A 16,562-nucleotide genomic window follows, 5' to 3' on the forward strand; every position below is an offset into this window, starting at 1 on the left:
ACACCATAGTTTCTTAATAACTTCTCAGTTTATTCTTCCAAACATCCCTCATGCTTCATTTTTTTTCATTTTGGATATGACTAACCTAGATTGTGATTTTGAAATCCTGAAGTTCATAATGAATTGCTTATACTTCTCCAATTATGACAATGAAAAGAAAGGTTCTTTGGTTCACGATATGTTTCTTTCATGATTTCATCAAGTCTTCCAATAAAAAATATTATAAACTGTGTAATACATATGTATTTCTCAGTTTTACCAATTATTTCATATTTTGATTTAAAAAAAAAATTCTCATTCGCTTTTTTGCATTTTTTATTAAATACCCAGTTTTTGGGTATTTACCCAGGCATTGGGTAAATACCCGGGTAAATACCCAAAAAATATTTACCCACCCGCTGGGTATTTACCCGATCCACATCACTACTCCTCATACAAAAAAGTAGTTTCCCTAGTGATAATGAATTTGTTTTTCCGAAAAATCTAAAAAATACGAAAAATTTCTATTTTTCACCTATTGTAACTCTGCAACCATTCACGTAACAAAATAATGTTTAGGACCATTTTGTTTGTAATTTAGTGTAGATTATTTTGTATATTGCACATTTTGCGCTAAACACCATAGTTTTCTAAATATTTCGGAAAAACTGATAAAAACTACTAATTTACCAACTTCTCCCCCCCCTCCCCCCAAAACCCGACGCTGATAACGGTGTAACTTTTTACCAAACAATATGTGGACAGTATACAACAGTTTGGACGTGACGGGAAACTTTTACTTTGGATGTTGAGGTTAGGCCTTTTTTTGGTCTATTTGCACCATACTAGTAATCTTTGGATGAGGTTGTAAAAAATCCTTCTCTTTTTCCTTAATTCGAAATCATGACTTTTGTGAAGGATCAATTTTCAGCCTAGTTCTACACATTTATTCCTAAAATATATTCCTTATTAATAATAGTATTAATAAATAAATAATGATAACAAGAAATAAGTAAACAATAATTAAATGCACAAATGAAGATATTTTCATAAAATATCCTTTAAAAAACAAAAATTAATGTGGCTAAATTGCAGTATAACTTCTTAAATATAGTTTACACAAAATAGAGGCATTGATTTCAATTTATTTTATTACGTTATCAAGCACTGTTTTATTATACAACCGAGTTAATAGGCCTCCATCTCGGGAAAAGAGGACCATTAACTCAGTTGGTAAGAGTGTTGTGCTAATACCATATATACTCGCGTATAAGTCAAGAAATTTAATACAAAAAATGAGATTAAAAGTTAGGGGGTCTATTTATATGCGGAGCAGAACTTACGAAAATTTTTCACAAAAAATTCTTGGAAAAAATACACTCGAAAACGTGAACATTTTGCAGATTTTCGTCCAACCCTTTTAAGCAGATGCAATAGAAGGAAATACTTGCACATTCTGTATAATTTTACATGGTCTGACTGTGAAATAAGGACTAAATAATTACAGTAAACGGCGGACAACACGATAAGTGCGGGAATCGCTGTATCTGCGAATTTTCCTGATAATCGCAAATTAATGCTCATTTTTTAAAAAATAATGTATAATATGGCTACAGAGCAGAATTTTATTGATATTCATTCAAAAGAAAAGCAAAAAGTAACAAAAATTGTAACAGCAAAATCGAACCCTTTACAAAAATCGCGATTACAGAAGTGAGCCCTTTTTGTGCAAAAGAGTAATAATCAGAAGTTTTTTAGCTAAAATGTTCATTGCATTTCATTTTCCTCCTTTTTAAAACTTTTATTTTCAAAATTAATGGCAAAACGTTCCCGATTTTATCTGAAAGTCGGGGCTCGACTTATATGCCGGTTTTGATTTTTTCAAAATTTTCCTTCTAAAAGTAGGAGGGTTGACTTATATGCGAGATCGACTAATACGCGAGTATATACGGTAACGTGTAAGTCATGGGATTGTCCTCCAAAGATACAGAAAAGGTAGATTTTGAATGACTAATTTTCCTCAGCTAAATTCTGAAAAAATAAACACACATGCAAGTCACATTTTAGCTGTTATTCAAAAACTTACACTTTACGAAAAAAGCCGGATTTTTGAATTCCTGTAGCTTCTTGGAGATTTCTAAGCTTAGAACAGGAGTTATAAATGCTTTTTGCTTGATTTTTAAGGTTTTTTTCAATTCTCATTGATTCATGGATTAAAAAAGAAAATATATTCCTCACATATACATGAAAAGAAATGGGAGACATGGTTTATTTGTTCTCTTAGGCTCTTATCCTGCTATCCAACACCTGAGAGGCAATACTTCCTACTCAAGTATTAGTTCAATGCATGGACGTTGAGAGCCAAGGTGGGCCCCTACTCCCTAAAACTTATTAAACTTATGCTACTATCTGATTCTGAGTTGGGTCTTCTTAAGGGACGGGCCCCTAGTTTCTGATTAGGCTACAATGGCTTTTCGTCGGCCCAAGCTCAAAGTTTAACAAAAAATTTTCAAAACTTGTTGCTGGTCATTAACAAATATCTTAATGGTTCAAAACCACTTATGATTGCACACACAACCATGATAAATATCAATGTACATCCTTCTCTGACCAGGCAAGTGAAGTACTGGCTCATATTCAATGAATGAAATCATTTTTAAAAAAAAAACTATTGCTTTTAATTTTCTTACCCTTTTCCTGCTCGATCCGGTTCTCTGACAGAAAACCGTCTACGGACTCTATTTAGCATAGCTTTACTTTGCCTGCTTTTCAAAGGATGATGATTTGCTTCTGGCACACATATTCTGTTAGATCGATGCAAAACATTATGAAGATAAATGATATGAGGCAAATCTGTTGCAAGGGAAAAGCATAACACCCCATTTTTGCATAATGGCTTTGTCTGTGAAGAAAATGTTTGAAATATGTATTAATAACACAAAAAAAAATGTTTTCACAACAACTCATATAACTTCCAATAAAATATTAAAATGCTGCAACTAAAAATAAAGTTTTTTGTAGTAAACTACTTCAAATCAATAAACCTATTATGTTAATTGAAACATTTTATTAGCTGAAAACTATGAATTTCAAGTATTGAAGGTGAAAATAGAGGATTCTTCGTATTTGTTCTCAACACCTCTTACTACATACCTTGTAATTTAATTAACAAAAGTAATTTAATTTTGCACTTTACATTTCTCTTTTTCATCTTTTAACCGTTCATCTAAAATCGGTCCTTTTCTAATAAAATGGAAGAATTTTGTTTCACAAATGCTTATTATGCTTGTTATTCAAAAATAAAATGAGCATGAGCAAAAGGTAAGCATTAAAATTGGATATAACATTACATTAATTTCTTAGATGAAAATTAGCTCATTAATTTTAATTTTTAACCTGCATGTTCCTTATACCCCATTCTATTTATACAATTCAGTCAGTTTTCAATACATGATACTGAACATTTTTATTCATGTAAAATATTTTTTTTCTTTCCATCTCTTCAATCTTGAGTTCTTTAAAATTTCTTGTCTTCCATGTTTTACAATTACAAGTAAGTTGTACATTATTCCCTGTAGTGCAGTTTATGGAGTAATTGTAAAACATTGTTAAAGGTTAAAAAAAGGTACTGGTGAGATAGAACTAAAATTTGAATAAAAAAGCAACAAAAATCCATTTAAAACATGTCTTTATCAGTCAAAGAAAAAAAATCCATTAAGTTTTGTTAATGATGGAGAAAAAACAATTACAAATAAAATTACATACTTTTTTAATATTTAAGGTCTGTAACCACTCCCCAGTTGAACAATCGAAAACATCAACATGAGTTTCACTGTACACATTTAAGAAACCATCTGTGTAACCTGAGTTGAACAATTAAATAAAAATATAACATAAATGCAAAATAAAATTGTGATCAAAAATTTTAAAAACTTCTACTTACTAACTGCTTCAGGAGGAGCAGGAAACATCAATTCTTTTTCCCTACTCTTTTTGCCAAAGCCATCAACATAAATCCCCAATTCTGCAAAGCAAAAAAAAAAGATACTCAAACAGAAAAATAAATGGCAGACTATCAATTGGTGAAAACATTGAAAACATTTCAAAACATTTTTGAACTGATGAGTTGAATCGAGGAACGGCGTGAAAACCTGGATTATTTTCAGTTAGTTAACTTTCAACGGTTTACTTTCAACAATTCTCAACTCCAGCGCTTGAATATGCTACCTTGCGGTGATTTACAAAATTAAAGAAAAAGGTAAAACATTGCGTTCCATGTGTGTCTGTTGGTAAATATAGGCAGTTTGTTCTGAGTATTTATTAACACATTCGATGTATCTTACATTGCTTTCAGCAACAGAAATTGTTTCGTCCCTTAATGATAATATAGAGCTTCTCAAAATAATATTATTTTTCATTATTTCCCTCTAAAAGGTGAGTTGATTGTCGTAAATGGCGAAATCATAAACACAAGAAAACTCTGGATTAACAAACTTCACACTTGTATGAAATTATCAACGAATATCATTATTTCCCTCTAAAAAGCGAGTTGATTGTCGTAAATGGCGAAATCGTAAACACAAGAAAACTCTGGATTAACAAATTTTGCATTTGCATGAAATTATCAAGGAATATGCTTGTTTGTTCGATTTTTTTTTTTTTTTTTTTTTTTTAAAGGATAACGTTATACCAGGTAATTGTTTTTTAAATCTTAAGCTCGAAAGAAGGAAAAGAAGCAAAACTTCATTAGCAGAAGAATTAGGGCTTCCATTTCCGCCCAGGTTAAAAACAACTAATTTAACTCACCTTATTTGACAGCAGCATTTAGTTGGAATGGATAGAATGCAAAATATTTTCTTGAATATATTATCGTAGAACAAAATGAAAAATGTTTAATGCTGAGAATTTTCATTGCCACAATAGTGCACCAAATTTATTGCTTCATTATCAACTTAATAATTCCACCAAACATTTGTTTAGGGTTATAGTTTTAGTATTGTGCTGTGGGAGCTAAGAACACTTGGCGAGATTTCTCAAGTCAGTTATAAACCATTTTTATTTTTTATCATGTGTGGATTAAAATGGTAGAGAAATTACAGAGTTCGAGAAGTTTAAAGAAATAATGGAAGATCAGTTAAAAAGAAAACTACCACCATGTATCAGTGAGAATTTTATTGATGATGCATGACAGAATTAAATCATAATTCAGAAATTAAAAACATACGAAACAGAAAAAATTAAAATTAACCGTTTTGGCAATTTGAGAAATAACTCAGCTACAAATGTAAAACAATTAGTGCTAGCCAAACAAAACAAAGAAGTATCATCTTCCTTTTTTGATAACACTGGTAAAAAACAAAGGTTTTGTGACATGAAATATTTATAGTGTTCTTATTTCCACAATAAAAATGTAGTTCCATCAAGAATTGATAAATATCGAATTCAACATCGTGGAAATGGCTGCTTACAAACTATGAACTACGAAATGTGCATTAATTTCTAACATTTAGCAATGCTTGTTGAATTCTCATTTCTTTCTGCGTGGACCAGAATATCCACAAGACTTTAAAAATTAATTTTAAAAGAATAAAACAAAAAAGTCATGCGAATAAACAAAAATTACTAGGCTTATTAGCATTTTCTGTGGTGTGCGTTTGTTTTACCTTTTTTCATCCACCATTAGACGGTGGTTGCAGTGCCTCCTATGGTTTGTTGGAGTTGTAAATTCTATGCTCATGTTAATTTAGCTTTAAAATTAATTCAGTAAATCTACTAGCAATTAACTGTTATCCATTTTGCATTTTGGCATCCATTTAAAAACTTTGTCCAACTTACCTGTCCCCTACCTAGGCATAGCAAGTAAAACAAAAACAGCTAAAAGTGGTTTCAAAAATCTAAAACCAAGACCACACACTTTTCAAGTAAAGAGGTTTAGGTAAAAAAACAATTTTGAGATTTTAAAAGGTCCTATATGGTTTTAAAGTCAAAGGCATTGCAGACTGTTAGTGATATTAGAGTCGGAGCTATATTAAGCAATATAGTAACCCCTTGTTACACCACTTCTTGTTATGTAGTGCTGCATTCAGATATGATACAACTTTCTATCTTCTGCCAGAAATTATCAGTGAAAAATATGCTGCTTTAAATTTGAGAGCATTGAAACAATGGTATTTCTCTGGAAAAAATTTTCCTCCTTTTAACAAATACCAATAACTGGTACATTTTCCATTTATTTGAATTTACTTTGTATAATTTGCAAATTTAGATTCTTATTTCACCAAAAAAAAAAACAGTTAAATCTTTCCAATTTAAATTTTTCATTTGGGAAGAAAAACTGGTAAGCTGATTTTCTGTTATTGTTTTAGTTTAAGAAGTTTTCCTAATTTGATGACGGGTAAAATTTAGGAACCTCAAATAGTTATTTTTCATTACTGGTAAAATTGCAATTTTTGATCCGTCATGCTTTTTGTTGTCTTTCGACAAACTTGATATAATAAGAAGTTACTATACATCTGCGGAGTCTTTAGATAACCCACTGATGAATGTGCTTGAGAATGAAATGGTTGATGTACATTGGGACAAAGAAGAGAGTGTTGGGCTAGTTATCAGCAAAGTCAATGAAGGAACTTGTACATACAGCTGGGATACAAGCTTGGGGTTTCAAATTGTTAGCTGGTAAATTTAACTAGCCAGATCAGTCTTAGCCAACGACTAATTTTAATAAATCAATGAACAAATTTACAATTTTTGAATGTACAAAACGCAAACACATGTACTTATGTTTTAAAGACGCTGCATACACCTTCATACTTAAGATAAATAAGACACTTGTTTACTTCTTTAGCGGGGTTAATTTTCCCTAACTGAAGTTTTTACCAATCTTATAACATAATTTTGAGGTTGGTATTTTCCTCTGGAATTTTTGGAGAATTTCCTTTTCATCAAATTAGAGTTTGTTTTGCTAAATTTACATTTTTATAGGGGAGACGGCGAATGCTGGTGCAGGTCCTGATACAGGATAAAAACTACCAGACATTCATTCATGAGTGGGAAAAACAGGAAGAATTATGAAGAACTCAGCATTGTATTGGATATGGCCTGCACAGAATGATATACACAAAATTAAACAGGAATGAATCAATTATTTGGCCTATAATACACATTTCACTCTGAATGTATCTTCTATAAAAAAAACAATTCTTTTTCGAACAAGTTGATCATATTTTAATGAATAATATAGTCACTACAAACATATACTAAAAAATTTAGATTATATTATTAAAATTATAGAAAATTAACACCGCAGTTTTATTATTTTATTGCTTAACTTTGAAGTAAAAAAAGAGAGAAATTTGAGTTAAAATATTTAAAAAGTTAATAAAGACATTTTTCGTGGTATTCAAATAATTTTGCATCTGATGATATTGCAACGGATCCGGCCCGACTTCCAACTTTCTTGAAAGGACAACAAAGTTCTTGATTAACAACACAGAGAATTTATTTACACTATGTACAGGAAAGATCGTCAACAACTGCTGAATTAATCATCAGCAATTAAGCAAATATCACACCACACCGTAAACTCAACGGTTACACATGTATTTACTTCCAAATACGAAAAACAACACAGCGAAATGCCTCGCAATAAACAGAGCTAATGCACTCTCAGTTCGAATTCTCAATCGAAACTAAACTTTTTATCACGCGGGACGCTTTTATAAACATCGAAAGAAATCTCTCAAATATTCCACAAGATTCCAAACGCTTCTCGAAAATAGTAGACCGTTATCAAATTTTATCAATGAACAAAAAAGAAACAGAGGGATCGTATACTTTAGCCATATGTATAGGGGTTGTATATTCATTACGCGAAACTATTTACAGGTTACGTTACTATAATAATTACTATTTACAGAATTTGTAACATTGCCCCCTTCCTAAGGACTGCACGTCCCAGGCAGTACAATCCCCAGAAAGGGTGCCATACTTCTATCACAAGTTCACAAATACACACATTAAATAATAACCAATAATGCATAGGAAACACAATAATAACAAGAAATATTACTAAACATTAAAAGCAAAAAAATTATCTATAACTTTTATGTTATCAACCATGATTGTTTACGTAATACTCATGAACTATGGCCATAGTATGGGGCTAACCGATCATAATGTACAACCCTAGGTTTTGCATTAGGTGATTTTTGGATCCTCACTACGATGTCATTCAGTCGGTTAAGGACTTTGTAGGGTCCATCCCAATGCGACTGCAATTTGGGTGAAAGACCTTTCCGTCGGATGGGATTCCATAACCAAACCTTGTCGCCTTCGTTGAATTCATGTCCAGTAGACCTTGTGTCGTATCGGGTCTTCATCTTCTCCGCCGCGATGTTGATTCGCTCTGGAGCGAAGTTATGAACGTCTTCCAACCGGGCCTGGAGATCCTGGATGTACTCCTCAGCCAATGAAAGCGCATCCCGAGGACGACCGAAGACGAGATCACAAGGTAGCCGAAGCTCTCGTCCGAAGAGCATCTGAGATGGGGCATATCCGGTAGTCTCGTGGACAGCACTGCGGTAGGCCAGCAGGAACAAAGGTAGCTTCTTCTCCCAATCATGTTGATTTCTGGAGACCATAAGCGAGAGATTATTCAGTATTGTGAGGTTAAATCTATCCGCCATGCCGTCCGATTGTGGGTGTAGTGGTGTTGTCCTAGTTTTCTCAATTCCGAGAATTTGACATAGGCCCTTAAACACAGCAGAGATGAAATTCCTCCCTTGGTCGGAATGGATCTGCAAAGGTGTTCCATATCTCGCTTCCGGCTATTTGGTGAAGTAGTCGATGGAAACAAGAATGTATTTGTTCCCATCAGCAGTTCTTGGTAGAGGACCCAGGATGTTGATCCCAATTCGTTCGAAAGGAGCTCCAACGTTGTACAGATGTAGCTTCCCTCTGCTTCTCTTCTTCGGTCCTTTACGAGCAGCACAGGCGTCACAAGAATGGCACCACTTCTCCATGTCATCCTTTGCCTTGCTCCAGAAGAAGCGCTCCCGAACTTTATTGAGGGTTTTCAAGACACAAAAATGTCCTCCAGTCGCACTACTATGCATTTCTTTCAGAACATCTGAAATCCTTGATCGGGGAAGTAGTAACTGGCACCTAGATGTTTTGCCGTCATCAGATTCCCATTTCCGGTACAGTACGCCGTTCCATAAATGGAGTGAGTTCCATAAAGCCCAGTATCTTTTTGTTGCAGGACTGAAGATGGAAACGGCCAGCTAGGTAGCCGACTGTCACTTTCCATGAACTCCAAAATTGGTTTTATGTCGGGGTCTTCAAGTTATCTTTTCGAACTTCGTCGTCACTCCATGGATCAGGTTCTGATGATGTTGGAGTCACTGTCACCTGATAGGCAGCAGGGCTAGTCGCTCCATACTGTTTCTCGATTCGGGAACAATAATTGCAGTTCTCAGGACAGGGTCTCCTGATAAAAAGTCAGCATTACCGTGAGACAACCCTTTTCGGTGCTTCATCTATATGTCATATTCTTGGAACCGCTGTATCCACCTGGCTATCTGGCCTTCTGGATTCTTAAAGTTCATAAGCCAAGTTAACGAGGCATGATCTGTCCAAAGCAGAAACTTTCGGCCGTAGAGGTAATGATGGAAGTGTTCTACAGCTTTCACTATGGCCAGTAACTCCTTTTTAGTGACACAGTAATTTCGCTCCGACTTTGATAAGCATTTGCTCCAGTAAGCGATGACATGTTCATTGCCGTCAATTTCTTGGGATAAAACAGCTCCGATGCCCTCGTGGCTCGCATCAGTGTCTAGGATGAAGGATTTTCCAGGCTGAAGATATGAGAGAATAGGCGTTGATGTTAAAGCCTCCTTCAGTCGTAGAAATGCATCTTCGCATTCTTTGGACCATTCAAACTTTTGCTTGCTCTCCGTCAGCTAATGCAAAGGTCGTGCAATGTTGGAAAAACCCTCCACAAACTTCCTGTAGTACGTGCAGAGCCCCAGGAAACTTCGCAGCTGATGGATGTTTTCGGGACGACTCCAACTCTTGACCGCGGATACCTTTTCTGGATCGGTTTGTACACCCTCAGAAGAAATGATGTGACCAAGGTAGTTCACTTCCCGGCGGAACAAATTACATTTGGACGGGCTTAACTTCAGATTGGCTTCCTTAAGCTTTTACAGCACTTTCCTAAGATTAGCCAGATGTTCATCGAAACTGCTTCCCACAATGATGATATTGTCTAAGTAGACCAGACAGGATTCGTAGGAAAGTCCTCTTAACACTGTCTCCATAAGACGCTCGAACGTAGCTGGTGCATTGCAGAGGCCGAAGGGCATCACTTTAAACTGCCATAAGCTTTGTCCAGTTGTAAACGCCGTCTTCTGTCGGTCATCAGGGTGTATCTCAACCTGCCAGTAGCCGCTCTTCAAGTTCAGGGTTTAAAACCACTTGTGTCCGGAAAGAGTGTCCAAGGTGTCGTCTATCCGTGGAAGAGGGTAACTATCTTTCTTCATGATTTCATTCAGCCGTCGGTAATCGACACAAAATCTGGTGGAGCCATCTTTCTTTCGGACTAAGACGATGGGAGAGGCCCAAGGACTGGATGACGGTTTGATGACATCATTCTCCTTCATCTCTTTCAGGAGGGTCTCAACCTCTTGCTTCTTGGCGAACGGTAGTCATCTTGGATGCTGTTTAATAGGGGGGTGTTCTCCAGCATAGATCCTATGCTGCGTTAAATTCGTCCGGCCCACATCCACCGATGAAGATGAAAACAGATGCTTAAAGTCGTCCACCAATTGTTCTGCAGCAGTTCTTGGATCTTTCGATAATGGCGCACTCCCAATTAACTTCGATGTCAAGGACTCAGAAGACACAGTCTCGGGGGAATTGATTCTTCTAATGATGCAGTTTACTGGAGTACAAGTTGCCAACACTTCACCTTTCCGGATATTCCTTGGCCTTTCACTCACGTTGACGACTCGCACAGGAATTACATCTTTAGAAAGGTTCACAAGCGTAGATGCTACCAGCACTCCTTTTGGGTTATTGCTTAAGTTGGGGTATTCAATGAGTCCAAATCGAAAACTATTGCTTTCTTCAATGGAGTCAGGTATTAATGATTCTGACCTTGAGGGAATCGATTAATCTGTTTGGGCTATTATTTGATGAGTGGATTTTACATCATTTTCTGCGTTGAAGATGGCTATGTCTTCTCTCATTGATTGCAGTTCATTAGTCTTGAAATCCAGGGTAAAGTCATACTTCTTTAAAAAGTCCAATCCGAGAATGAAGGGGTTCGTGATATCAGCGACGAATGCCGTATGATGGTAGGTCGCATTCCCAAACACTATTTCCAAGTCCACTTTGCCTTCAATCTTGATTTTGTCACCTGTCACAGTCTGCAGACTTACGCGTGGCGATGTCCACAACAGTTTCAATCCAAATTCACGAGTTACATCCGTCCTAATGATTGTCACATTGACTCCAGTATCGACAATCAGTCTGCAGGGATTCCCATTTACATGTGTGTAAATGAAAAGTCCATTACTGCCGCTACTAGAAGAGGAAATCTGCAGAGCTCTGGTGGTGATTTCCTTCCCTCGCGTAGCTTGGCGAGCCGGACAACTCCTTCGCAGGTGCCCTTCACTACAGCATTTCCAGCACTTCTGCTCTTGTTTCTTTTCAGCTGTTATGCTGTTCAGATGTCTTGCCAAGTCACCTAGTTGTCTCTCAAGTTCAGCGAGGTGGGACGACCTGGAATCAGACTCATCAGCTTCCTGAGTATGGATTCGATGGCGATCCACACGGGCTGTTTCTTGGGCGGCCTCGTATCTCATCGCATATACTACAGCAGAATTCAGGTCTTTGACATCCGCCATCCGTAGAGCTTTCCGGATTTCCGGATCTCGAACCCCGTCGATGAAGTAGTTGAGTGCCAGGTTGTCTCGAACATCCGCAGGACAGTCGCAAAACGCAAGATGAGACAGCCTCTCGATGTCCGCCGCAAGCTCTTGCAGGGTTTCCCCAGTTTTCTGGAAACGGGACTTCAACTGGAGTTGGCTGAAATCTTTCTGGCACTTCTCACCGAAGCGAAGCTCCAACGCAGATGTGAGGGCGGCGAAATCCAGGCGCTGGCTGTCCGGAAGGGTCTGAAGAATGTCCACTGCATCACCTCTCAAGGATGCTGCAAGGTGGCAGGCCTTGGTAGCAGAGTCCCATCCGTTCGCTTCCACCACTATCATGAATTGAGTTTTGTGAACCTGCCAAGAATTTTCCCATCATATGTGGCAAGTTTAATGGACAGTCGAGCAACCGATGTGGGAGCGCCAAACTGTACAGAGCTACTTTCCGCCGGTCGCCAATCTCCTTTCCACGTTCTTAATTTCTTCCTTAAATGAAGTAAATTTCTTTTCTTCTTCTTCCAACTTATTTTCCACATTGGCAATGCGCTCTTCCACAGTATCAAATTTTTTTTCCAGAGCATTATCTCCCGTGGCGGTTAGTTGATTCTCCATCATGGTTTTCATCGACGTTAGGTCACTTTTCATTTCATCTTGACTTGTAGTAATTTTAGCAGTTAAAACATTATTTAACAGTTCTTGATTAGTCACTAATTCATTTTTTAATTGTTGTTGATTTGCAGGAAAACTTACAGTTAAATCACTTTTTAATTGGTCTTGATTATTTGCAAAACTTTCAGTCAAGTCACTTTTCACAGCATTGATTGCGTCAAGAAGTTGTTTTAATTGATCATCCATTGCACGAGTAATCACCATAAAAACAAAGTCTATAAATTCAAACAGTCTTTATGAAAAATGTCCAAAGTCACACTTACTCCAAGAAAGTCCAGAAGAAGCCCCACGTTGGGCGCCAATTGTAACGGATCCGGTGCGACTTCCAACTTTCTTGAAAGGACGACACAGTTCTTGATTAAAAACACAGAGAATTTATTTACACTATGTACAGGAAAGATCGTCAACAACTGCTACGTTAATCATCAGCAATTAAGCAAATATCACACCACACCGTAAACTCAACGGTTACACACGTATTTACTTCCAAATACGAAAAACAACACAGCGAAATGCCTCGCAATAAACAGAGCTAATACACTCTCAGTTCGAATTCTCAATCGAAACTAAACTTTTTATCATGCGGGACGCTTTTATAAACATCGAAAGAAATCTCTCAGATATTCCACAAGATTCCAAACGCTTCTCAAAAATAGTAGACCGTTATCAAATTTTATCAATGAACAAAAAAGAAACAGGGGAATCGTATACTTTAGCCATATGTATAGGGGTTGTATATTCATTACGGGAAACTATTTACAGGTTACGTTACTACAATAATTGCTATTTACAGAATTTGTAATAATATATTTAATGCGACACAATGATTTACGAGGTTCAAATTTATATTCTAAAAAAAACAACAACAACAATGCATGACCCAGTCGATTGCAAACCAATATTTTAAAGAGAATTGAATTGAAAGCCCTTGAATGAAAATCCCCCGACCAAACTTATGATATTATAGCTCAGTAATTCAAAAGTTCCTGCAATATTTAAATGAAACTCTCAAATGACCACATATCAACTCTAGTCAGAAAAAAAATTACTGGACTCACTATTTGCACACTAATAATTTGTGTTTTGAGATTTCAAATTATTTATTAAAAGTACCCAACTTTTACATGGCCAAAAGAAATACTTCCTTATATTCAAACAGAAAAAAAAAAGTTCGCAATGCATGAATATAATAATGTAATAACATATTCATACATCAATATTTATAATTCCACTTTAATTGAATACAAAATAAAAATAATGAAATCTATATTTCCATTTCTTTAAAAACAAAATATACATAAAAGATTAAGATACTTTCCACAGTACATTACTTGCTGTCTAATATTTTGAGTTGTGCGGAAAATTAGATAACTCTGTAATACCAAACAAGAAATTTGAAAAAAAATAACAGAAACTTACGTGAAAAAACTAACAGGTACTCATTATTTTCTAACTCTACAGCAAGAAAAGGATCCATGAGATTGTGTGATAGGAATGATAAGTCATTGCAATCTGTATTTACAAGTGCTGGGGGAAGAAAATGTGAGATAAAAGTTAATACTGAAAACAAATAAAAATTACATCTATCATGTAAAATAAATGACTTAATAACTGAAACACTTTTCATCATGAAAGGGAAAATATTTCAAATTCAGGTTTTAAAATAAACGCTGGCTTTAAGGCTCAGTGGTAATTATGAGTTCATGAAAAAAAATACCTGAAAGTTTTAAAGAGAAAACCAGGGATGGGGGGTCATATTTTTTAACTAAGACCTATAACACTTAAATCAACATAACTTTATACACATAAAGATTAACTTCTTTTGACAAGCATACAAAGCACACTTCTTCTGTTAAAATAGTTTGTGTTAACATTGTGTACATTTTTAACTGAACTGTTAATGCATTACAAAGTTACTTTTGAGCTGGTGTTACTCTAATTATGTCCAAGAAATTATGTTAAGGGGAAAGCAAAAGTCTCCCAAGAGATTTTCTGTTTGACCCTTGCAAATATTTTTAGGATTCTTAAAATTACATTTGCTACTGAACACATTGAAATGAATTCAACTGGGTACAATGCATAAATCTTTAAAAAATATAATATGAACTGGTTTAAAGATTTCATCTCTTTTTAATACAGATGTCAAATACTAATAAGAAATACTATATATGTAATTTAAAAAACTTAAAACAATGGAAACAAATAAAATTCAGCCAATGATACAGTATTTAACTTTTTGACATTTGTCACTCTTAAAAAGCATGAAATTTCATTTAAGGCTTTACAACTTATGACCCGAACCATAGTAAAACATTATTTTGGTATTTAAAAGGCAGTAGGAAACAAAACAAAGTCCTCATATGAGAGGAACACAACCACAGTAGGACAAGTAAATTTTTACTTTTAAAAGATTAAATTTGCAGCATAGATTGTCTTTCGAATGCAAGAAGCAGACCCATAGTTTATGAACTGTTTAATGAGCAAACTGTGAATTTAGTTTACTGTGGCTGAGCATAAACCTTCCTTCGCCTCCTGTGTAAACACTCAAGACTTAGTACTATTGTTGTGAGTCCCACAAAACTTGTATTTTTGAGTCTGATTAATAGTTATTTTATGTTAAATGACTTTTTAAACAGGAAATATCTTGAACAATTTTACATTTAAGACTTCAACTTATGACCCAAATCATAGTAAAACATTAATTTGATATTTAAAAATCAGTAGGAAACAAAACAAAGTCCTCATATGAGAGGAACACAACCACAGAAGAACAAGTAAATTTTTATTTCTAAAAGATTAAATTTGCAGCATAGTCTTTCGGATGCACGAGGCAGACCCATAGTTTATGAACTGTTTAATGAGCAAATTTTGAATTTAGTTCACTGTCGCTGAGCATAAACCTTCCTTCGCCTCCTGTGTAAACTTTCAAGATTTAGTACTATTGTTGTGAGTCCCACAGAACTTGTATTTTTGAGTTCAATTAATAGTTATTTAATGTTGAATGACTTTTAAAACAGGAAATGTCTTGAACAATTACAGGCAAACAATTTTTAAGTTTCCGTGTGTCCATTTTAAGACATCATAGCTAAAATGCAACTGAGAGGTTATTTATCAGTCAAACAACATCCTCTTTCCCTGTTAACAAAAGAAAGGAGACGAAGTATTATACTAAAAGAGGGGTGCCCAATCTACAGCCCATGGACCACATCCGGTCCGTGAAGCTGATCTGTGTTGTTCGTTATTTTGTTTAATGTTAAAAAAAGTTGTTTTTATTTTCTTTCCTTTTCCATAGTTAGAATTTTTTTTTAATATTTTGAAATTCTATGTGTTTTGTCTTGTAAGAAACATTTTAATTGACCTGCGGCCCTCGTATAGAAAAAGATTGGTATCAACTGTACTAAACATGTGTAGAGAAGACATTTTTAGGGTTGGTCATAAAATATCATAGATTATGACAAACGTGTTTAAACTTACAAATTGGAGGGCTGTCATCAAGTACAGAATAAAGGTGAAATGCAGATGGCAACCCAACACAAAGCCTATTACCAATAACATCTAAAGTATGAGCAGGAACTGGCAAGCAAATTTCTTTCCTCCTGAGATGCCTTCCTTTTGTTCGGTTTACTTCATAAACAAAAACCTAAAATTTAGGGAGGAAAAAACATTTCAAAAAGGGAATTTAAAAAACATTAGAAAGATAAACAACTCACATATACAATATTTAGCTATTTCTCAAAACAAAGACAAATTTAAAATAAAAAATGAAAATAAAATTTTAAAGGAACCAGCCTATCCCTTATATAATATTTCTGTTTAATAATGAATATAAACTACCTAGTGTCAAACACTATCATCTTTTCAAGTTATCTAAGAATTTAACAGGTTTCATTGAATAAATGTTAATAAGTTTTAATAAAATATGCACTTTAACAAATCCAAACAGTGATACCAAATGGACTTCTACAAATTCATACGTATGCA

General features: G+C 35.1%; 1 protein-coding gene across 2 annotated transcripts in view; it reads right to left on the reverse strand.

Annotated features, from left to right (window-relative positions):
- Window positions 1–16,562, reverse strand: part of LOC129222424 (serine/threonine-protein kinase MRCK alpha-like) — a 177,173-nt gene that overhangs the window by 14,485 nt on the left and 146,126 nt on the right. For both annotated transcript variants that reach the window (XM_054856937.1, XM_054856936.1), the window contains 5 exons: window positions 16,056–16,221; window positions 14,001–14,108; window positions 3,923–4,003; window positions 3,745–3,842; window positions 2,670–2,881 (listed from right to left, as the gene is read on the reverse strand). In XM_054856937.1, the coding sequence (XP_054712912.1) occupies window positions 2,670–2,881; window positions 3,745–3,842; window positions 3,923–4,003; window positions 14,001–14,108; window positions 16,056–16,221 (665 nt within the window). The remainder of the gene's footprint in view (window positions 1–2,669; window positions 2,882–3,744; window positions 3,843–3,922; window positions 4,004–14,000; window positions 14,109–16,055; window positions 16,222–16,562) is intronic.

The sequence above is a fragment of the Uloborus diversus genome, chromosome 5 (assembly GCF_026930045.1).
Source record: "Uloborus diversus isolate 005 chromosome 5, Udiv.v.3.1, whole genome shotgun sequence".
Lineage (NCBI taxonomy): Eukaryota > Metazoa > Arthropoda > Arachnida > Araneae > Uloboridae > Uloborus > Uloborus diversus.